The sequence below is a fragment of the Haliotis rubra genome, unplaced genomic scaffold (genome assembly GCF_003918875.1).
Source record: "Haliotis rubra isolate DU_JTF1 unplaced genomic scaffold, ASM391887v1 Scf751, whole genome shotgun sequence".
Classification (NCBI taxonomy): domain Eukaryota; kingdom Metazoa; phylum Mollusca; class Gastropoda; order Lepetellida; family Haliotidae; genus Haliotis; species Haliotis rubra.
Window position 1 is genome coordinate 158559 of NW_025767470.1, and position 24071 is coordinate 182629.

Below are 24071 nucleotides of genomic sequence, written 5' to 3' on the forward strand. Positions count from 1 at the left end.
TGGTAAAGGTATGGTACTTTATGTATACATTATGTAATGGTAAAGGTATGGTACTTTATGTGTACATTATGTAATGGTAAAGGTATGGTACTTTATGTATACATTATGTAATGAGATAACATTATTTTGGGGAAATTGATGTGAATATCCATGTTGGTCATTATTCTTACCACAAACTTGCATGGGAGTTAGAAACTGAGACATAACTAGATATTTGACTCAACGATTGTTGAAATAGAGCTGTTGTCCATTGTCCATAGGGACCTGTGGTACATGTCATAGAGCTGTTGTCCATAGGGACCTGTGGTACATGTCATAGAGCTGTTGTCCATAGGGAACTGTGGTACATGTCATAGAGCTGTTGTCCATAGGGACCTGTGGTACATGTCATAGAGCTGTTGTCCATTGTCCATAGGGACCTGTGGTACATGTCATAGAGCTGTTGTCCATAGGGACCTGTGGTACATGTCATAGAGCTGTTGTCCATTGTCCATAGGGACCTGTGGTACATGTCATAGAGCTGTTGTCCATTGTCCATAGGGACCTGTGGTACATGTCATAGAGCTGTTGTCCATAGGGACCTGTGGTACATGTCATAGAGCTGTTGTCCATTGTCCAAAGTGACCCATGGTACGAATGTCTAGACCTATTGTCCATAGTGACCAATTTAACGTGCGATTATATGGCTGAAACATAGTGTGATCTGATATGATCTCACTCGTAATCTGAATGGAGTTAATGAACATCATAGTCTGAACAACTTTCTTTCAACATTACAGAGCACTGACATGACACGTGAGCAACTCAACACTGATTACAGTCGGTTCATTGCCTCCATGGACCAGATGCTCCTTGAACTGAAAAAAAAGTTGGAGCAGCAGAAGATTGCAGAGGAACAGGAGAGACTGCGCAAAATACAGGTCAGTCAGGGCAATTTAAACCCTTTATCAAACACAGTCTTCACTTCATTGTCAGGCACAGATGTTATTATTTGCTTTATTTAACGCTGCACGCACAACTAAAGTATTTCAGTGACGGAGTAGTACACTTATTAAGAAATGAGGGGGAACAAAAAACAGAAAATTTTTCCTTATCCTGACTCATGCTCTTATTGCTTGTCTTCTTCTTCTTGCGAACATAGTGGGACACTTGTATCTCCCTAATTGAAGCTCCCTTCAATGTAAAATCACTAATTAGTACTCACCAAGAGTTGCCTCCCTCTAGCCAAATGCACGGGAACGGAGGCGCCACCTCTGCCCACATGCTTCACTCTCTCCTTCTTCGCCCAGTGAGCAGGATGTGAGAGCGCCTGTGTCTCCCTACACTTTATATCCTTTGATTATTCTTAGTTAATTACCTCTTATAGTCATCTATAGAGGTTTAGCTAGTATCCTTTCAACATTATGTATTGATATTTATTCATGTTTCTACTGTTTATTCACGGGACGCCGTGATTGTTCAGTAGATTACGTTGATGAAAATCTGTACTGTTTGCAGGTTAAGTTTTTCTGCTGCTGATCCGCATTTAATATGCCCTAGCTGTACTGCGCCATGTTCATTTTCTTCACGTTGCAGTTGCTGTACTAATTTATCCAATTCTGCCTTTCATAAATATTTACTTTGCGTTTGAGACCCGCAGCAGATAGGTCAGGTAAGCAGAGTCTAGCCATGATTGATACACCTGAACCCTCGCCAGTCTACTGCTGTTGGTCGACCCCACTCCCGTCTGGTGTTTCGCTAGAGCGGTGGAGAGGCGTGGGACGTAGTCCGCCGTCTCCAAGAAGCGTCCTGCATCCCCAGACATCCCATCGTCGCAGCCGAAGACTAGAGGGCTTCTACTTCATCTCAACGCAGACTCCGCACCCCCAGGGCAGCGTCGACCTCTGAGGGGAAATCAACGAAGTCTACTAGGACTTTCTCAGCCGAGATTGTTCCCGTCGCAGATTTGGGCCTGTATGATGATCAGCCGATCATCATACCTGATGTACATCAAAAGAATGACCGATGTCGGCAACAGTGATGTCAGCGCAGATCAACATGCAGCCTGATGTACCAACGCTGATGACCGATGATCTTCCTGAGGGTCCCGTTGCTACCAACGCAGATAGGGCAGCAACTACTTCATCGCAGACCGTCCAGACAACCTGATGCGTCAGATTATGAAGATTATGTAAGACCGCTACAGTTCGTCTGGTCTGGAGAGGCAATTAGCCTCGAGCCTTCGCGAAGGCTCCAACGTAGACGTCACATCAGAGGGACCTCCTGTCAGCGAAGCGACTGCTACGAAGCCATCGTCGAGGAAGCCATCTTTGCGAAGGTCGTCACAGCCCACCTCCACGAAGGACCCAGATGTTCAGCATTCGTGAAGGCCTTCGCGAAGGCCTTCACGAAGGACAACTAGATCACCACCTACCTTGGACGCCAATGATCAACGCTCACGAAGAGGTTCGCAAAGGAAGATCCTTTCATCCCTGGACTCGGACTTGGACTCCTAGCCTTTGGCGAAGGTCAAGTCGTCACTTCCCAGGACCGGACTCAGATGAAGCTTTGCGAAGGTCTTTGCAAAGGGCACCAGTTACAGACTCCAAGTCATCTTCGTCTAGAAGGTCATCGAGGGATTCACCGAGAGCTTCGCGAAGCTATCAACGTTCACCACATAGATCTCCGCGAAGGTCACCTTACAGACGCAGCTCGTCACGCCGTTCTCCATGTCGATCTCCTCGCCAGTCTCCACGTAGATCTTTTCGTCGTTCACCACGTAGATCTACTCACAGATACGGATTCAGCGTTCGCGAAGGCATTCGCGAAGAAGAAAGAAGTTCGCGAAAGCGTTTGCGAAGGACCAGTCGCCATCCCCCAGATGCGGAATCAACGTTCGCGAAGGTATTTGCGAAGGAGAATTCTTCCATCCCCGGATACAGAATCAGACGAAAAGCGTTCGCGAAGGACCAGTCACCACTCCCCAAGTACGGACTCAGATGAGCCTTCGCGAAGCCCTTCGCGAAGGACGTCAGTTACAGTTTACAAGACATCTTCGTCCTATAGATCGTCGAGGGATTCACTAGGACCTTCGCGAAGCTACAGGTCACCCTACAAGCACAGTTCGTCGGGCTATTCAGCACAGGTATCCAGCGAAGCAGAGACATCGTAGTACTTCGTCTATCAACTGTACGCCACATGCCGTCTACAAGCCTGCGCGAAGGCATTCGCACAGGCCATCTACAACGCAGAAACACCACAGTATTTATATTATCAACAGAACGCTATATGTCATCACCGAGCCTGCGCGAAGGCATTCACAGAGACATCCACAAGGCAGAGACGTCGCAGTACTAAAATTTTTAACAGAACGTTACTTATAGTCTATAAGTTAAATGTACAACAAGTGCAGCATTAATTCTACAATTACGACGCTGCATTGATGTATGCAGTCTACAAGCTGACAACATAAAAGTTTTATTGAGCCTATATATATGGACGACGGCATTATCTTCAAGACTGAAGTTACATTCACAGCAGCCAGGAAAATAACCTACCCAGCATTGATATTACACGGCGAAATTTTCGCGCGTTTACCATTAACCCTCGATACACGTGGTCACTCGTGTAACTTCGGAAAGTTACGGAGAAGACCGACGATTGATCAAATATCAACGACGGCACTAGATAATACAAGGTTCTTTTTCCTGCTACACCTGTGACATCACAGCGCGGCTACACAACAGAATCAAAATGAGGGACAACGCCCTGCGCAGAGGTCGGTCATAGCTCACAGTTCAAGACATGGGTTGCAAGTGACAACAACATGTCAGTGAGCGAGCAACGCCTCCATTACAGTTCAGTTAGACTGGACCTTCATGATTTGGCTGCCTTCATGGCTCCCCTGTCATTTAAGGACGAGGGCACGGCAGTCAGGCGATTTTTACATAAAGTTTCAACGATGGCAGTCACAGAGTCGGCCATCGCTTCATTTCCTTACAGACACGGGAAGGGTGTCAAGTTCGTAGGATATAGATACAAGTTCTTGTATCTCAAGCACTACTCTCTCCGTTTTACTACGAAGTGGTGGAATCTGTTGGGGTTTCGCACTTCAGCACAAGACATGAAATGCAAAGAGAATTATAATTACGCCCACTACTGGTCTTCATGAATGTACAACCGGACGATCCGGACAGATTATAACCCATATCTATATATGGTGAACTCCGTGCGAGGAGGGTTGCAGACGCACCTAATTAGCGGAGTCACAGTACAAGACGCATCTCTATGGGGACGCATCTCTCCTAGAGTGGGACCATATCGTGACAACAATATGTCAGCTGTGATATGGACCATAGCAGACACGATCTGCACTTCCACAGGCTGGAAATGAAAGCAGCAATAAACGCCATACTTCACCGGATCAGCTTTTTATAATGCTCATCTAACGGTACACACAGTCACCTCCACAGGGACTGTCTACATTCACAGAAACTAACCTGTATAGGTTTCAGATTCTTTGAATATATTCCTCCTTGGGGTACTTATAAGCATTTAAATGTCCATTTAAAATCCCTCGACAGTTGTAACAATATTTGAATAAAATATTTACAAAACAAAACTACGTTTTGTCTTGTGAGACCACCCTTACAGGGCCCTCTGGCCCCTACAGCCAAGAGCAGGTAACTCTAGACCGTAACCTCGCACCTCACTTTCCATGCTGAGCGACATCAGACAGAATGTGGGGAGGTGGTAGGTACCCAAGGAGGAATATATTCAAAGAATCTGAAACCTATACAGGTTAGTTCGATTCTTTTTATATATTCCTCCTTGGGGTACTTATAAGCATAAGACAGACTCCTAAAGGCCAGACTAAGGGCGGCATTCTGTCTGCAGAAAACACCCCGACAAAAGTGGAATTTCCCAAGCTAATTATAGCAGAAAAAGCACACTTACCGGTCGCGTGTCCACCATAGCCAATCAGGCGGGGGCATGAACCAGGGTCAGGGTCGAACATATGTAAATTGCCCATGAAGAAACCTGGCTAAAGCAAACTAGCGAGACACACCCTCCCTCCTTCCCGTAATCTACTCGAGGCGAAGATAAGGGTCCCATAATAAGCCGCCAGAAGCGAAATGCCTTAATATGTATATATATTTAGCAAAGCTTCCAAGGCCAGTAAAGTCTAGAGCAGAATGCAAAAGACATGGGAATAAAACCATCACCACATAAAACCCGTCACCAAGGGAATATGTAAACAAGATTTTTAAAACCCAACACCAGTGTTAAAAAGTTGGCATAGAATGGTTCACATACTTTCTCGAAAGCTCAATCGGCTAGAGAGGTGGAACCATGCCCACTGGAGAGACTGACTGACCCGAACCGAGCAGCTCACTGGAGAGTCTGTCAAGTTGGTAATAGCGGATGAGCGTACTTTCGGACGGCTCCAAATAGCTTGTGAGCAGATCTCCTCAATGGGCAGGGCTGCAGCGTAAGCTTTTCGATGTAGCAACTGCCCTAACCGAATGAGCTTTCAACCCAACAGGCGGGATCGCCCTGTTTGAGTATAGCTCATATGTATGGCAGAGACAAGCCACCGAGAAATGGTTTGCTTGGTGGCGGGAAGACCAGCCTGAACCCGCCATAACAACAAAACAATTGGTTACCCTTACGGGTACCCTTGTTCGTTTGATATAAGCCTTAAGTGTCTTCACGGACATCTAAGGCGTGAGCGCGTCGTAGAGAGGTACCCGGACAGGGAAGGCTGAGTGAAAGCTGGGAGCTCAATAGAAGCGCCGTCACATGGAAGGGACTATCCTTCTTAGGGCCGGTAAGTATCAGGCAGCCGTATGCTAACTCTGTCTTTGTGAAAAACAGTAAGCGGGATCGGCCGACATTGCATGAATATCGCCAACCCGCCTGCCTGAAGTCACCGCCACAAGAAGCGCCGTCTTCCCGTCAACAGTTGGAGTGAAAGAGCCGACAGATTGTGAAACAGTGGACGGACAGCCAATCAAGAGCGATTGACAAGTCCCACGGGGACTAATCCGCCCGGACAACGGGCCGGATTCTGTCCACGCCTGCTAAAAAGCTGTACCAGAGGGTGCTGCCCCAAGAGAGCACCGTCAACAGGTATATGAAGCGCAGAAATAGCTGTAGAATATCCTCGAACCGTTGAAGCAGCTAGACCGGCGTCCAGCGAGACTGGAGGAATTCTAAAACACAGACTAAATCTGTAGAAAGGGATCAAGAATCCCCTGTTGACACACCAGCGAATAACAGGCCCATCTATCCTCATATTGAGCGTTTGCCGAATCCCTCCAGCGAAGCCAGAATTGTGTCTGCAACTGGTGCAGGAATTCGCTTCGCGCGAGGCGATCCCTGACAGCGGCCAGGCCACCCACTGAATCCTGGGATTGGTGGGGAAGCTCCGTTCTGGGATAGGAGGTCGGTCGAAAAGGTAATAGAACAGGAGGCTGAGCCAGAAACCTGAGAATTACGGAAACCAGCGTTGTGCCGACCAAAGGGGTGCCAGAAGCACAAGTAGCCGAGCTGGTTGTGCGGTCAGCTGTGACAGGACCCTGGAAATCAGTGGTATCGGGGAGGCATACAGTACCCTGTCCGTCAATCGAGCTGAAAGCGTCGTTGGCTAGCAGCTCCCGGATCGAATCCGGGAGCAAAACACAGGAATCTGGTTCGTCACCCCAGGCGCAAACAGATCCACCTGGAACGACCGAACAACTGGGAGATAATCCCGAATATCTCGGTCGAGCATCCACTTTCGTGTGGGGCTAGTATCGCCCGTGAGAGTGCATCTGCGGGCGTTGTCTACCCGGGGAGATAAACAGGCAAAACCGAATGTTGAACTGATCGCACCACAGTAGAAACTGCCGCGCCTCCTGAAGGGCGGCGGAGACACTGTGCCGCCTTGCTTGAGAATGTAAGACATGGCGTTTGATTGTCCATTTCTAGGCGAACCACATGGCCCTGCACCAACACCGGAAGCACTTTCGAACACCCTGCGGACTGCTCTCAGTTCTAACACATTGATGTGTAGGCTGACTTCCCGCTCCGACCAGAGGGCGGAGGCTGAGTGCTCGCCCAGGACCCCCAACCTGTGAGGGAGGCGTCCGTCTGAACTGAGAGGAAGGTGTGCCGAGGTGTCGAGGGGATCCCCTGGACAAATTCCGACTTCCGTCCACCATCGCCAAGTGAGGAATTAACCACTTTCGAGGCGTTGTGAGAATAATCACCGTAGCTCTGCGAGTGGGACCACAGCTGCGCTAGCGCTTGCTGAACTGGTCGCATCCTCAGGCAGCGCGCCAAACCCGTCCACTGTCGCGCCATGTTGCCTAGCAAGCGAAGCCATGTTAGGGCTGGCGCATTAGGCGACTGGAGAAACTGTGAAACAGTACTCTGGACTTTGGCGATGCGGTCCGGGGCAAGGGAAACAATCCCTAGCTCCGTGTTGAATCTTGCCCCCAAGAATATCAGATCCTGCGTCGGAACGAGGTCTGATTTCTTGAGGTTGATAATCCAGCCCAGTGACACCAGAGTATCCATCGCGCACAGTGTGGAGGCTCTGCTTAACTGAGGACCTAAGGCCCTGAGAAGCCAATGCGTCTAGATGCGGGTGACAACACCTGCCCTGAGACCTGGCTAACTGAGCTGGGATTAGCATAAGTTTGGTGAACACCCTTGGGCCCGTGGAGATGCGAAGGGGAGCCGCGCGAAACTGGTAGCGTCCGTCGAAGGAGAACCGGAGGTACTTCTTGAACTTCGGGGTGCATTGGAACATGGAGGTATCGTCTTTGAGATCGATTGGCGTAAGCCAATCCCTGTCTCGGCGGAGGAGATCACTGACCTGAGTGTCTCCATCCTGAAAGCGGCACCTCCAGTAACTGGTTCAACCCTCTGAGATTCAGAATGGGTCTGAACCCTCCGTCCTTTGGTCACTAGGAAGTAGGTGGAATAAAACCCCTCTCCTTGTTGACCCACAGGAACCACCTCGATGGCTGCCTTGTTCAGTAAGGACTGAACCCGGCGCGGAGGCAGCGTCCTTATTCGGCGGGAGGTCGGCACAGGCGTGTGCGAACCCGAGAAGAAGGGCGGAGGATCTCGCCTCCACTGTGGCAAATGGCCATCCCTGGCGTGGACAGGACCCAGGGATTTGAGGTGGCTGCCTCCCACTCCCGGAGGAATAGGGACAGCCGGCCGCCCGACAGGGGCGTGTGGCAGGAGGCAGTGCACCCCACAGTCGGCAAGTCTCGCTTGCGTGAGTGGGGGCAACAAGAGGCTCTGGGGAAGGAATCAGCGGGAAGCCGGGGCTGGCTTCCCCTTTCCCCGAAAAGGCTGCTGCGCTTAAGCAGGCTTGCCCTTGCCTCTCGCGCGCCTGCTCCGCTTGGACTGCAAAGGGGCAGTCCACTTAGCAACATCCTTCGCCGGGGCAGAAGGATAAGCGGACGCAAGCGGGGAAGGCCGCTGGCGAGGAGCGGAGGGCTGCTCCAACAAAGGCTTTGAGTCTTTGAAGGTAGAGACAGCCTCCGCGGCCTCCCGTACTACCTGCAATGCCCCAGGGAACAGGGAGGATCCCATGGTATAGGGCAATGACAGGAGCGCTTGTTGTGTGGCCGGCGAATACCGCGCCACAGACAACCACAGGCGGCGCAAGCCCATGACGGCACCCATCATCTGGCTGGCACAGCACCGAATGCTATCCCTAGCCAGATGCGAGTGTACGTCCGTGAGCTGGCGAGCGAGCACCGACTCCGATGAGTCGGCGCCACAAGCGCTGTGAGCCACCAGCTGTCCCTGCAGTGCAGACAGGTAGGCCGAGTGGACTGCTACTTTGAGGTGCTGGGCCGCGCACCGGTAACATTCCTCGAATGACCGGTACGCAGACTTCAGCGGCAGTGAATTAGCAGGAAAAGGGGAGGCGCCTGCCCTGCCTGGCGAGGCCAGGGGAAGGCGAGGGCGACCCCTAACGTGACTGAGGCAAAGACGCACTCGTCCACCACTGGTGGTTCGAATAGCGTCTCCTCCCCCAACTGGTACCTCCTGCCAACGTCGGGCAGATCAAATCTCGAGCGAGAACCAGTTAAGAGAGGATTTACCACCTCACCTACCAGTGATGGTAGGATGCGTAGGCGCGCCTCGGCGACCTTGGTAGGCAAAAGCCTCCCGGGGCGAAACTCCGCGGGGTCGGCCTGTGTGGGAGCGGCCACCTGGGGCAGGGCCGGCAATTTTTCCCGCACCTGCCTCAGAGACGAGCCAAAGGAGTACGGCACTCCCGCCTCCGGCTCCTCCCTCCCTCCATCGTCCTCCATGTCCACCTCGGCATAATCCTCGGCAGCCGTACTCTCATACTCCTGAGAGACCGCCGAGGATATACCAGAGGCTGAACCCGAAAGACCATAAAGGTCAAGAGGCGCCAGAAGCAACGAGTAAGCCCAGCCGGGCAGAACTTCGCCCAAGTCGCCGAGGCGCCGAGGAGGAACCTGCAGCGACAGGCCTCCCGGGCAACCCAGACTGGCTGCCAGGCCGAGGTGTCCCGAGCTGGGCAGTGCGGCGACTGCCAGTCAGGGCACCAGGCGAAGCCAGGGGCAACCCTGCATCGCCGGCGCCAGCCACCTGTGAGCGGACCCTACGCCCGAGGCGAGGTAAGCCCTTAGGTGTCGGTAGCACTATCTCCGCGGCCTAAGCGGGATCAAGCTGCCAGGGGGCTGGCGTTCCCGAGCCTAAGCTCGGGCGCGTAACCCCACAGATGCGTCAGATCCACCCCCACGACCGGCGGTGAGCTCCTTACGGAACCCATCCAGCGCCCGTATCAATGAGAGATTTCACTGGCGCCATCTGTTCCTGGAATAAAGCGGTTAGTGATTCAGCGGGCACAACTGGTGCCGACACACAACAGGGGGAAGAGACAGGAGCAAGTTGAGGTTTGGTATTAGATGCCTCCTTGGAACCTTTAGCTCTTTTGGGAGCCCGGCTCCGTATGGGAAGCGGCTCCCGTAGACCCTTTTTGTGTGTGAGCGTTTGGGACGGGGATCCTGTGCCCAGATATCACCCCGCCCGAATCAGATTGCTGTAGAACAGCAGATCCGCTCGTCGTGCTCTAATCGTTTGAGGTGTAAAAGTGGCACATGCCACACACCCCTCTTCCTCATGGTCAGTTTGGGTGAGGCAAGCGTAAAGCAGACCTCGTGTGTGTCCTTGGCGGGAATGGCCACAAGGCACGAAGTACAGGATTTAAACTGCAACAAGTAAACAACCTGTGCAGCAATCAACCCCATACACACATACATATATGAAAAAAACGCATGGGCGACACAACTAATCGCGACAGCGTAGCATACAGTTGACAATAACCATATCACGCACTGACATAACTTCGACTTTTTATATCGTAAGATAGAAAATGCAAGCAGTGGAAACGCCCTACATGTAACCACATATACGTAAAAATTACTAACCCCACCTGTAACATTGAAAAACCACACGGGAAACCAATGAACAGTGATGCTAGCGAAGGTACCTGGCGCCATCTTGGCACGCACGCACCGGCGAGCCGACGCGACAGGTACCAAGTTACAACTAAAAATTATGAATGAAAAAGTTCAGAACAAGTCTTCAAATCGCCCATGCAGGGAAAAAAGAGAACCATACATACAATTGCTGTTTCTGACCCACTCATAATTCTCGCCGGGAAAAGAAAACTTTCTTGTAATGGACCCACGTCTATGTCGGGAAACGACAGCATGGAAAGTGAGGTGCGAGGCTACGGTCTAGAGTTACCTGCTCTTGGCTGTAGGGGGCCAGAGGGCCCTGTAAGGGTGGTCTCACAAGACAAAACGTAGTTTTTGTTTTGTAAATATTTTATTGAAATATTGTTACAACTGTCGTAGGGATTTTAAATGGACATTTAAATGCTTATAAGTACCCCAAGGAGGAATATATAAAAAAGAATCTTACGTGTTTTCCATCAGCTCTAATACCTAGGGTATTGCAGAAATCAGTCAGGCAAGAGACCCACAACTATTTGGGGCACGCCTTTTGGTCAGCGAGAATAGGAATTCATATTCTCATACAAGACCCAGGACTGCTTCTACTGCAACTACCAGAGTGTACGAATCTACTAGTACATCCTCACACAAAATAAGCGCACGGAAACCCATAAGCATTCCAACTTTACGTATGGACTGTTTTTAAGCGTGTTAAACAAGAGAGGTTACTCAGCCAGAGCGGCAAAAAGCAGTCACGCTTGCTTTACGCAATGCTACACGCAACTTGTATTATGACAAGTGACACAGTTTTTGAGATACACGCTGCTAAAAAAGGGATTTACAGCTAGAAATGATACACATCCTCAAGTGGCAGACTACCTTTGTCACCTACGACAAATTAAACGTCTAAAAGGCTCGACACTATCAACATATCTCGCAGCACTAAGTTCAGTGATAACTATGAGAACGGGTGCCAAGCTAATGAAAACGCCAGAGTTACTGGCCTTGCTTTATTCATTCTGATTGGAGGATCAGAAATAGAGGTTTCGCGCTCCAGTATGGGATCTAAATATAGTGTTCCAACACCTCACATGTGAGGCATATGAACCACTGGAATCAACATCATTTGAATTTCTGACACAGAAAACATTGTTCCTGTTATCTCTAGCAACGGCAGCCAGGATGTCAGAAATTCACGCACTAGATTATGAGAGAACACGTTTCAATGACAATCAAAACATCGTGCATATGGGACTACGCTGGGATTTCATCGCCAAGAATCAACTGCCAGGTCAACCAGACAGATTATTCCATGTCCCTGCACTCTCGTCAATTCTCGGACCTCATGATACGCTTGATCTATCATTATGCCCAGTCAGAGCACTCAAAATCTATCTACAACGATCCAAAACGAGGCGACAACAACTCAAGCGGTTATTCATCCCTCTATCAACAGCGACACAGACCGAAGTCTCGTGTACCACGATATCGATATGGATCAGAACTGTCATACTTCGCGTCTACAAGGCTGCAGGACTCGACCCGCCAAGAGCATCTAATCCACATGAAATTAGAGCACTGGCTTAAACACTCTCTCTACACGGAAATTGTTCGTTGAATACCATTATGGAGGGCTGCTTTTGGAAATCCGACATGGTGTTTGCCAACCACTATCTGAGAGATATCACCACCGAGGACATCTCAGGTATTCACCATTTCGGTCCCATGGTCTTCGCACAGCAGTTGACAGTCCCTCGTAAACGATAAGTCATAGTCTCACGAGATTATTACTGTATATATCATAACAGTACTATCTAACTTATAACTCTACGGAGTTTTGTGTTATTATATATATATATATATCTTAAGTCTACATTAGTCTTAAGCCCAGTACTGATGTATATACATTGGGGGCGGTGGGGTAGCCTAATGGTTAAAGCGTTGACTCGTCACGCCGAAGACCCGGGTTCGAATCCCCACATGGGCACAATGTGTGAAGCCCATTTCTGGTGTCCCCCGCCGTGATGTTGCTGGAATATTGCTAAAAGCGGCGTAAAACCAAACTCAGTCAGTCAGTCAGTCAGTCAGTCAGTATATACATTGGGTCGCTTCTCCACTTTGGAGTCGCTTTATTCTATTATTATTACTATCATAATATCTATATATATTGTAGTAACCCATATATGGCAGCTAGTAGAAATTAGCAGCAGGAATTATATTAATTACAGTGCCATTATGAAGTTCCCGTAGGGGTTATCACATTTAAAAATCACTAATTATTAAAATCCAAAGTATTCTGTTTCCCACCTCCGTTTCCGTAGGATTCTACAAGCAATAAGAGCATGAGTCAGGATAAGGAAAAATATGTAATTTTCTGAATAAAATTGATATTTTATACTTATCCTGACTCATGAGGTAAGCCCTCCTATCCTCCCCACATAACACTTTGGATTTCCCTGAAATTTCAAGTGTTGGGCTGGTTATAAAGGAGAGAGTGAAGCATGTGGGCAGAGGTGGCGCCTCCGTTCCCGCGCATTTGGCTAGAGGGAGGCAACTCTTGGTGAGTACTAATTAGTGATTTTACATTGAAGGGAGCTTCAATTAGGGAGATACAAGTGTTCCACTATGTTCGCAAGAAGAAGAAGACAAGCAATAAGAGCATGAGTCAGGATAAGTATAAAATATCAATTTTATTCAGAAAATTAAATTTTTGAAAGAGTGGTGTTACTACAAAAAACAACAACACAAAAACACACAAAAAAACAAAAAAACCAAACAACTGAGTATTAAGGGAAATTTGAATGGGAGGCCGAATTAAAAAGGTAAAAAATATGATATAGGGAAAGAGTAATAGAGATCAGACACAGTGTCAGACACAGGGAAGTGCCAGACTAAAGTATCAGACTGGGTTTGCCCAAACTACGGTATCAGACGGGGCAGTCCCTGACTACAGTGTCAGACTAGGCAGTCCCTGACTACAGTATCAGACGGGGCAGTCCCTGACAACAGTATCAGACGGGGCAGTCCCTGACTACAGCATCAGACAAGGCAGTCCCTGACTACAGTATCAGACGGGGCAGTCACTGACTACAGTATCAGACGGGGCAGTCCCTGACTAAAGTATCAGACAAGGCAGTCCCTGACTACAGTATCAGACGGGGCAGTCCCTGACTACAGTATCAGACGGGGTAGTCCCTGACTAAAGTATCAGACAAGGCAGTCCCTGACTACAGTATCAGACGGGGCAGTCCCTGACTACAGTATCAGACGGGGTAGTCCCTGACTAAAGTATCAGACAAGGCAGTCCCTGACTACAGTATCAGACGGGGCAGTCCCTGACTACAGTATCAGACGGGGTAGTCCCTGACTAAAGTATCAGACAAGGCAGTCCCTGACTACAGTATCAGACGGGGCAGTCCCTGACTACAGCATCAGACGGGGCAGTCCCTGACTACAGTATCAGACAAGGCAGTCCCTGACCACAGTATCAGATGAGGCAGATGTAGTCCACAATATCAGATGGCCAAATCATAGTCTAATAATGGAAGTTATTACATTCTCAGATTAAAGAAGTTTGAGACAAACACTTATGTTGTACATTGATCAGTGAACATTACTATATGTAATTATAGGAGGAAATGGAGAGAGAGAAAAAGGAAAAGGAAGAAGAAGAAAGGAAGCGGAAAGAAGAAGAACTACAACGAAAACAGTAAGTACTGTTACATATGTTATTCAATAAAGGCAAGAACTCTGAGTTGCAAAAGTACAAAGGCTTGGTCTTCTGGCCTGAAGTTACCATGGAGGTCACCACTAGCTACCACCCAGAACAGACAAGTGGAAAGAGTCCAACTTATCTGTTTTTTCTTCATCAGGGAATATGGTTGTGTTATGGATACATACAATTTAGTCAACCAAAGCAAAAGAAGGCCACGAACCCACAGCCATATCCTGAGTACCAGTTTTCTCATAATCTTTTATTCCTAACATGTTCAAAACTTATTGGGAGAGAACTGGTGCAAAGACCAGTTGAACAGCCTTAGGAAGTTGAACGGATGAATTTCATATGGCAGTATCATTTGTACATTTTCATGGTGAACAGATTGTGGCATGTATATGGGTCAAAACTAATAAATTTATAGACTAAAAGCTGATATTTGCAAGTTTGGGTTGTTTTGATAGTTGCAGTGACAATGAACTCTTACTGGATGCAGTGATAAAGTTGTATTGTTATGCTCATTGCCAGGAAGGCCGAAATGGAGGCTCGCAGAAAGAAGGAGGAAGAAGAGAGGAAGAAACAAGAGGAAGAGGACAGGAAAGCTGCTGTAAGTACATATTGAAATGCATGTTTACTTGGATTCACCCAGCACATCTCGCGTGTATCACAAGTCGTCTTTTTGCAAGGTGTCAGAGCTAATATCATTTTCTTAAGGGCAACTTTGCCAAAATCATTGGTTATTGGTTGTTTATGTCATGTATAATATGCTGTATTTCTAAGTTCTTGTGTTGGTTGGTCATAATACCTGCATTAAAGATTTATTATCATTGGTTGGAAACAATTTCCCCTTTTTATTACAAATTCTATGAAATTTCTCAATTTGTCTATTGTACAGTTTTAAAGTTGATAAAGACCATTGTGATAAGATAAGACCAGCCTAAGCACAGGAGGCATTTCTGCCATAAACTTTCCAAGCGTATAGTCTCCATTTCGAGTTCTTCCTGAGCTCTGCCAGGTCTCCCATGCTGCACATCATCAGACGCGATTTTGGAAGTCTGAACGGAGGGGATATCAACAGGCGCCTTAGAAGCTGGAACCACGGTTGGGCGGGAGGGAGGGCTATATTGGTGTGATGATTGTGTTTTGTGATATGTGCTGGGAGTGACAGAGGTTTGAGTAAATACCGATGTAAATGTTGAGCAGACTACCTCTTCATTGCAGCTGCCATGATGTTCCAGTAACCTTATTATCATGCATTGTTTCAGGCCATCCTGCAAAAACAGTTGGAAGAGGAAGCTAAGGCTAATGCAGAAAGGTGAGAATTGTTGTATTCAGTATTGGTTTGGTATATATTATTAATTGAGGAGTTTGTTTCGGATGTTTGCCTATTTTCTTCCATGCTGATCATTATCTTGTTTCTAATATACTGTGTCGGGTACATAGGGAGTGTTGGTTTTAAATCAGCACGAGTCTGTTACACAGCATTTTTTTCATAAAAATGGTTAGTCGTCATATGAGCGAAATATTCTAAAGCAGGACATTAAACCCACTTTCACCTCACCTCACCTCACCTCACCTCACCTCATAACAATGTTTGATAAAATCTAAAAATTCTAAGATTAGGTAGGTACTGTTACAGAATTGAGAAATACACTCATTCAATTTGACTAAATCTTTTCATAACATGAAGTTTTATTTTTCCTTATCCTGACTCATACTATTTGCTCTCCCTCAACATGAGATACAGTAGAAACATTCTGTGTTTCCCGAGTACAGTACAAAACATCTCACCTGAACGCACCTCACCACCACACATTTGCACCATCCTCTCACGAGGCCAGCCAGTGATTGTTACTCTCTCCATTTTCGCCCAGTGGAATGGTTGGGAAAAATGTTCTGCGGTTTCTAAATCCGAACCATCCTGTCAAAATTATTTATAAAATTCATAGAGTTAAGCATTGATTATCTCTTTAGGTCCATTATGCGTCATATCTATCAAATATTTTTTTCAATCTGGCATTTATTTCAGTTTATTTTTATCATAATTACGATCCACAGTCTCTTCATGAAAAACTGTTCTGTATGTACTGTTTGAGAGGCATTCTAGAAGTTGTAAGTAATAGGAATGACAAGTCTTTATGGATCATCAACTTCTTTATCGTACAATAGCGACGTTTCGGTATACATACCTATACTGTTTTCATGCTTGAGGACTTGTCATTCCTGTTCTATATGTAAACTCAGAGTACGAGACCAAGTTCCACGCCTTTTCTGTTCATTATGTGTCAAAAAACAATGCAACATAGATAATATATGTAGTTTCTTTGCCCTTCCCTTGGGGATAATGATTTTGCAGATTACCTGTTTGTAGTGCAGAGGAAAAAGATGGACAAAAATAGGCTTGAACTTTTGAACAGTTAGCAGAACATGAGTTTGTTCAAATACATTCCTCTGACTCAGATATTAATGTTCAGTTTATTATCACATGATGAAGATAAGTTTTCCATTTACGTAGACCACGAACTACTGGCATGGTTTGTGGATGAACATAGAGATTTTTCTGGGTTACATCTTCTTTTTATTCTCGAGTACAACGTTTCAGGGCTTGTTCTGGCCCCATCATCAGGTAAACTGAACAGTAACTGTTAACTCTGGCCGTGACGTCACAATGCTTATGACGTCACAATGCTATGACGACGCAATACATGTGGTGGTCAATAGATACAGTTGACATGGCTAATAGAATACATGTTATTATGAATATATAAGATGTCATGTCATAATAACATGTATTCTATTAGCCATGTCATCTGTATCTATTGACCACCACATGTATTGCGTCGTCATAGCATTGTGACGTCATAAGCATTGTGACGTCACGGCCAGAGTTAACAGTTACTGTTCAGTTTACCTGATGATGGGGCCAGAACAAGCCCTGAAACGCTGTACTCGAGAATAAAAAGAAGATGTAACCCAGAAAAATCTCTATGTTCATCAAATATCATCTTCTAAAATGCCAATCAAGCATCTGGTTTGTGGATGGTTTACCCATATCTTCAGTCTCAAGGGATTCATCTGCTGCTGACACATACTGTATCAAAGGAGAAGACATCTAGATGCTGACTATGCCTCTGATGAAGCTGATTTTCTCAGGCTGTGAAGAATTTTTAAGCATTTTTTGCAAAGACCGCAAAGATTCACCAGATGCCTACACATTCTTTCGATCTAAGGACTCTCTGCTACATAACATGAAGGCTTTCTACAAAGTGCCACAGATTGAAGAAAATAATCACTCATGAGCGATCAAAGTCTAGGACTTACCAGGTAGGAGATAACAAGTCAATGCGAGATACTACTTCCTGAAGATCATTCTTTGGACTGACGAAATCCCATGCTTTTAACCCCCTTGATGCCGAGATTTTTTTCAGGAGCACATTTTCATACGGTTTGCAAAGTGATCGTTGTGCGAGAATTGCGCTCGCGTGGTCCTGGATCTACGTACGGCTATAAAATTACACAGAAATGTAGAATATTAGATATCCTATCCGTTGGTAAAAATATAAGTGCAACTACCTCGGCGGTTTGAGAAATAGACACTGCTAAATGTTGTCCATTTTTTTTTATGCGTTAAAAAACAGTAATTCTATCCGCTTTTTATCGCGCACCGATAAAAGCACTGTGCTACGATTTTTTTAATGTGGCATCTTTACGGAAAGTGTTAGCGAAGAAAATACAGCCTGATATCTGAGCGACATAAGTGTATATGAATTGGGTTTATGTGCTTGTGCATAACGTTAATGCATAACATTAAAAATGACTCGCAATAAATGTCAAAAATGGATTTTCTTCTATGACATCAAACGACGACAGAGACGTCATACACGTATAATGATAAGGGGGCATAACTCCGTTATGCGTAACACTAGGTCCATGTAACTCAGATCACTTGGAGAGAATTTGTTGTGGATACGGACGCTATATTTCCGTTATTTTATGTTCATGGTGAACCAAACTATTCCAATTCAACATTCCCCAATGTGAGCGGATGCAGTTTGGTAGTTTCACAATTTACAAGAAAAATGATAACATATTACATGTGAAAGCACGTAATAGCGATTTGGATGGCCTTATCAGATATATAAGTTAGTTCTTAGATTCCCATATTGTCCTGTTTGTGTAGATGTATTTTGACCAATTTTGCATCGTTATTACCAGAGTACTAGCCATATCTTTAAATGTAATGAAATTGCTGAAAATAATACACCATTTTAGTTGACGTCATTGCTTGTTTTATGCATTTTGCGACGTCGGAAAAAGACGACATTGGTATGCTGTTTAGTACATATCTCACCTAATTTCCATTAATTGTGTGAAAGGTCTCGGCTTCTATGTCAGAATTTAAGACTCTTTAGACAAAACATAAAATGACTGATTTTTCCATTTAAATAGTGTCCTGAATATATCAACAATTAGACAGTTTGACTGTGTATCTTTTTGTGAGAAACACGCAGCACCTGTTTGGCATCAATTTAACGTAAATGAAAAATAACATTTCACAACACCGAATATTTTGTTTAGGATAAGAATTTTCTTTGTTTATGATTATGTAGCTATTTCTCTTCATAAGTATGCAATGGAAGATGCAAAAGATAGCTTTTATATATATGGAACTAATGCGTACTATATATTAGAATATGGATGTAAGATTTGTCCAAATTAAGACATGACATGGTTTATATATTTTTAAACAATTTTCGTATAAATATAGTTAGAGTTTGATATCCTGTCATCACAATATTTTTAAATCGAATATGAATTGATTATATTATCGAAAGCAATGATAGTGAATCATAAAAGCGTTTCCGACAAAGCGCACCTGGCCAATCAATTGACATCATTGTTTTCTCTATAAACCGACACACAAATGTGCAAAAACAAGACAATTCCTTTAAATATGTGTGCATATACATTTCATACCATATATAAATCATTTTCATTAATATTATCAGTTTTACTTATAAGGTTGAATTAAATCGCCGTTCATTAACCTGTTCATGTGAAACTGCAATATTAGTCCAAATGCATTGAATATTGTACATCATCGGAACTAGCGCGAATTGCAGTTATGACTACGTTTGATCTTCTAACACTTGTGTAAAGGTTTAGAATATGGTGTATTGCACTAAATATGTCAATTTCCTATGTAAATATGATTCAAACAATCAAAACTTTCAAAGAATAAAACACCGTAAACCCTATACGCATCGTATGATATGATATTGAACAGGGCTAAATGTGGATACTGAAGTCAGTTTCATGAAAAAGTATCTGAACTATAACATAAAATATACACCATAATACTGACAGTGTAATCAGAAGGATTGGGCGATTGTGTTTACTCTTGTTCAACCGACCTTCACCTCAAAGAAATTGCCTAATATGTACAACAATGTTGACGTATGACATCACTACCGCTGACCAATTTCTTACAAAATGGCGGCTTTGCTGACAAGGGTACACAGGATTTTTGCGAGGACCCTTCCATTGATTCAGGGATCGTTTGTCCATAAATATGAGATGTAAGTAATCAGAATGATTCTGACTATCTGTGTATTGTTATATGTTTTATCGTTTTCACTAAAAGTAAGAGAAAAAGACAGAAATCCAGATAATTACCGTTGTCGTTCTGCGTGATTTTCCGTCAGTCACGCGTCACGCGCTGCACGGAAACTTTGACAATTTCTTATGAATTATCAAATCATTGCATTGTATCTATTTATAATTTCCTATTTCTTGCTACGATACTCTTTCCATGCATATTCCAAAGGTATTGAGCCATTGCAAGCAATGAATAGACGGATGAATGTTGGAAAATTTCAGAAAATGCTACACAGTGTAAAATAGGTTTTGTCTTTGTTTACATTTCGAACCAGCAGTCTCTTCGAGCACAGCGTTCGTTTCACACCCAATATGTTTCGATCTCATTTTATCTAGACAGTTGGCATTGGTGACAAAGACCACTTGCAGTTTGATTCTAAAATGTATGGGGAATTCATTGATGCATGTTTGAAGCTGAATATGAAATATACATTGATGTAATAGGCGTCTCAATACCCGCCTTCGCAGCGAAGCGTGATTTTGTAAACACTATCCAATATGGCGGAAAGCTCTCACGGCGTTCGTGTAAGTGCATTTTCGAAAACATCCCAACCGATTCTAGATTCATCGGCAACGTTTCAGAATTTTAATTAGCGATTTCATGTAAAACTGATATGAGTGATCATGAATATATTATTTTTTAAATTCAATACTCCCAGTAATTATCCGGTTTTCACATTTCAAAACATACAGCAAATAACGCTGTGAATCGCGATTTCGTACTGTGTCAAAAATGGCGACATTTTCGATGAAGCCTATTTTGAAAGGTCATTTTCAGCACTTGAACTTTGTCTAAAATAATAGTGGATGGTATCAAGAAACAGGAAATTTCCCGAAGAATTCGAAACTGTGAAGTGTATTTGTGTGCGTGGGATATTTTGATTTTTATTGGACTTGAAATTGAGGGTTGAAGGGGAAGGACATATATGTCCCTGTGGCATCCAGGGGGTTAAACGAGGCCCTCAGTTGGAAATGGAAAAAAGCATGTTATCGTTCACATTAGTTGTAATTCAGCAGGGCTTACTTTGCTATGAAGACAAGGAGTAATATTTTGAATTCTCAGTGGTCTACACAAAGTCTTTATTGGGTCAACCCTGGGTGGTGCCCACCATCTTTGATGGTTGCATTCATCGTGTGAATAAATGACAAGGTACAAAGGATGAACTCCATTTATAGATAGTTGATGCTTAGAACTCAAGTTAGACGTACTTTCACTGGTATTCAGAAAGCTAAGGACAGAAGATTCACACTGACCTCAGGAAAAGTCAGGGAGCAACTACCCGGCAGAGGTAGAGGCACCAAAAGTTCTCAATTTTTCCACCAGAGGTCAGGTTTTCGAATGACTGGGACATTCCGTCCCGAGCTGTTCAAGTACAACCATCAACCATGGTTGGAATACTGATGCCTTATTGGGGAAATTGGGAGATCCAAGAAGACCCATTAGTACGAAAGAATCTCAAGAGCTACAACTCCAAGTTGCGGGAGGAACCACCCTTAACGGTAGATCCTCCAAGTATAGTCTATTCAGAGATTCTTCTTCCAAAGTTAGCAATAGAGATCATTCTAACAGAATAACCAGCAGATGTAACTCCAGGCTTTCATTCTCCAGTCTCCCTAGTACCAAAGAAGCATTCAAGCAACAAATTAAGACTTACCTACAGCAGTTCAACAAGAAGTACCTTCAACAACCAGAGAAGTTTCAAGATGTTCTATCTTCCAGAGTTGAGAATATGTTGTTGTTTTTCTCCTTTTTTACAATTATTTTAGTGTTTGGAATTGTTTGAAATTATGAAAATGGAGAGAGTGACAATTACTGGCTGGCCACTTAAGCAGCCACTGTGCCTGCATGGTGGTAAGGTGTGTTCAAGTTTTTACTGTTCTTTGGGCACATAACACAGAATGTTTCAGCTGTACAGGGAGAAAAGCAAACAGAATAAGTATAGGATAATAAATTTACTCTAAGCAATACATATATTTGCATTTGTGAGGGCTAATTTTGGACTTGGTTCAAATGAGCTGAACTCATAAACTGTTCGTTAGTGATGAACTCTTGCCTTCTGATTTTGTGTTTTAATATTCAGACACTGCTTTTCTAAGACAAACATATGCTTGACTTCAAATGCTTGCTGCATTTCAAACTACTTCAAATGTCACTGTTCCAGATTTACAGTGTAATACTGCAGTAATTCTGTGATGGCATTACTATACAAATTCTTATACATAAGAATTCTTAAGATTTACCAGTTGATTGACTGTAGTTTTACCATTGGTGCCTAGACAGCAGATGCTGGATCAGGAGCACCGTGACCGGGAACTGGCTCTACGTCTGGCAATGGAGGATCAGAATGAGGTTGAGGACATACAGCTTCCCCCTCCCCTACAGAGGTAGGACTGAATGCCCGGACTGCTGGGGCCAGGTTTTACTCTTATTGTTGTTCAGTTACATAGAAGTGGTAGATATTGTGTTGTGTTTGTATGACAGTGTACCATGGTAACAGAATTTCTATGTGTGTTATAGATCAGCTGAAGCGGTTGCCAGGCGACAGGCTGCTGCCAACAAGAAATATGACTTGACGAAATGGAAATATGCTGAGCTACGAGATGCCATCAATACATCTTGTGGTAGGCTGATCCCATAACTTCCAGTATTTCATCAAGCAGTTGTCCACAAGTCGAAAATGTCGTCATATGAGCGAAATATTCTCAAGCACGACGTTAAACCCAATTCCACCACCACCACCACCAAAAGTCGAAAATTCTGGTTTCAAGAAATTCACCTTTCTTAATCATTTCATGCAAATCGTTAATCCTTATTAATTCAGAATGGCTGCAGATTGGCTATTTTTAAACTCGCATGCATGATGATAAGTTACTATGAGCCAGAGTCCAATTTTGGGAAAGGTCACTATACAGATGTGGCCTAGTAATTCTGGGTCATAGATGTGATAAGCTTAAAAAAACTATAATTCAATCATAACCGATACATCATATATAAAATTAGTGAGTTTGGAACAGCTACCACTTACCCTGTGTACCAGGTATTCCTGTTTTGGTACTGGCTTTCCAAGTTTCCATAAGCACGATCAGTGAGTGTAGTTAGTGTATACTGTTTCTCTTAAACCACAAGAGAAGATAAACCTAACACAAGTACTAGCAACCTTTCCCAACATGCTTCATCTATCTGTTGTATATTACCAGACCTGGAGCTTCTTGACTCCTGTCGGGAAGAGTTCCACCGACGTCTCAAGGTCTATCATTCATGGAAATCCAAGAACAAGAAGCGCACAGATAAGGAGGATCAGCGAGCACCAGATGGTGTTGTGCAAAATGGTATGCTATTGTCTGACATCAGCAGTCTGTATATACACTTATTTCATGTAACTTAGGGTTCCACATAAAGTGGACCAATTTTCATACAGCTTTATCACAAACATTTTCCTTCCACAAACCAGGGAATGGAAAATCAAATAAATATGATAAGGACAATAGTTCAGATGTTTCCATATGATTCAAAATAACTGGTAATATGCAGCCCATGTAATCACCACCAATGTTATCTTTGTCCCTCTGAGACTCTCATGTTTTAACTCATAACTTATGCTGATTTGTGATTATTTTGCTATATATATAACAAAAAAGACATTACTTTCACAACATACCATGAATTTGATCCTTCTACCATCTCCATTGGTCATACATACAGGAGCTGAGTAATATTCTCAGGGGGTGCTGTATGCCCATTGTTAATATCCGAGTCACTGTGATCTATTGATGACATGCAGGGAGATTACTAACAGTGTAGTAATACAGCAGTACAGTATTGTATCACTATACAAGCCTCATGAAACACTACATCAGTTCACATCTCCAGTCTTGTAATAAATACAATTCATTACTCTACCAGTTATACTGATGTAAAAACATGTGGATACAGAAGCTGTTTAAGAAATCTGTTTATATAGATTCTCTTGTATATCCTATCTTCACTATTTGCAATTGAAAATATTTCAGTGTTGTGATTCACCTACAAAATTGGATACAAATTGTATCACTCCCATATTGCTGGGATGGTATAGTGGCCTCACTGTATTGTTCCATCTGTAGGGGCTGCATGATGATACAAACACACATACTGTTGTTTTGATATGTGTTCATTGTTGTGGCAGTATGTGAGTGTTGTTTATATAGATAGTGCACATATTGTCACTGCATCAAAT

General features: G+C 44.4%; 1 protein-coding gene across 1 annotated transcript in view; it reads left to right on the top strand.

The window, feature by feature from the left end:
• Positions 1–24071, top strand: part of LOC124260155 (unconventional myosin-VI-like) — a 95274-nt gene that overhangs the window by 59815 nt on the left and 11388 nt on the right. The window contains 7 exon segments of the mRNA XM_046694405.1: positions 780–920; positions 14114–14190; positions 14725–14803; positions 15462–15511; positions 22132–22239; positions 22373–22476; positions 23053–23184. Coding sequence (XP_046550361.1) covers positions 780–920; positions 14114–14190; positions 14725–14803; positions 15462–15511; positions 22132–22239; positions 22373–22476; positions 23053–23184 — 691 coding nt within the window.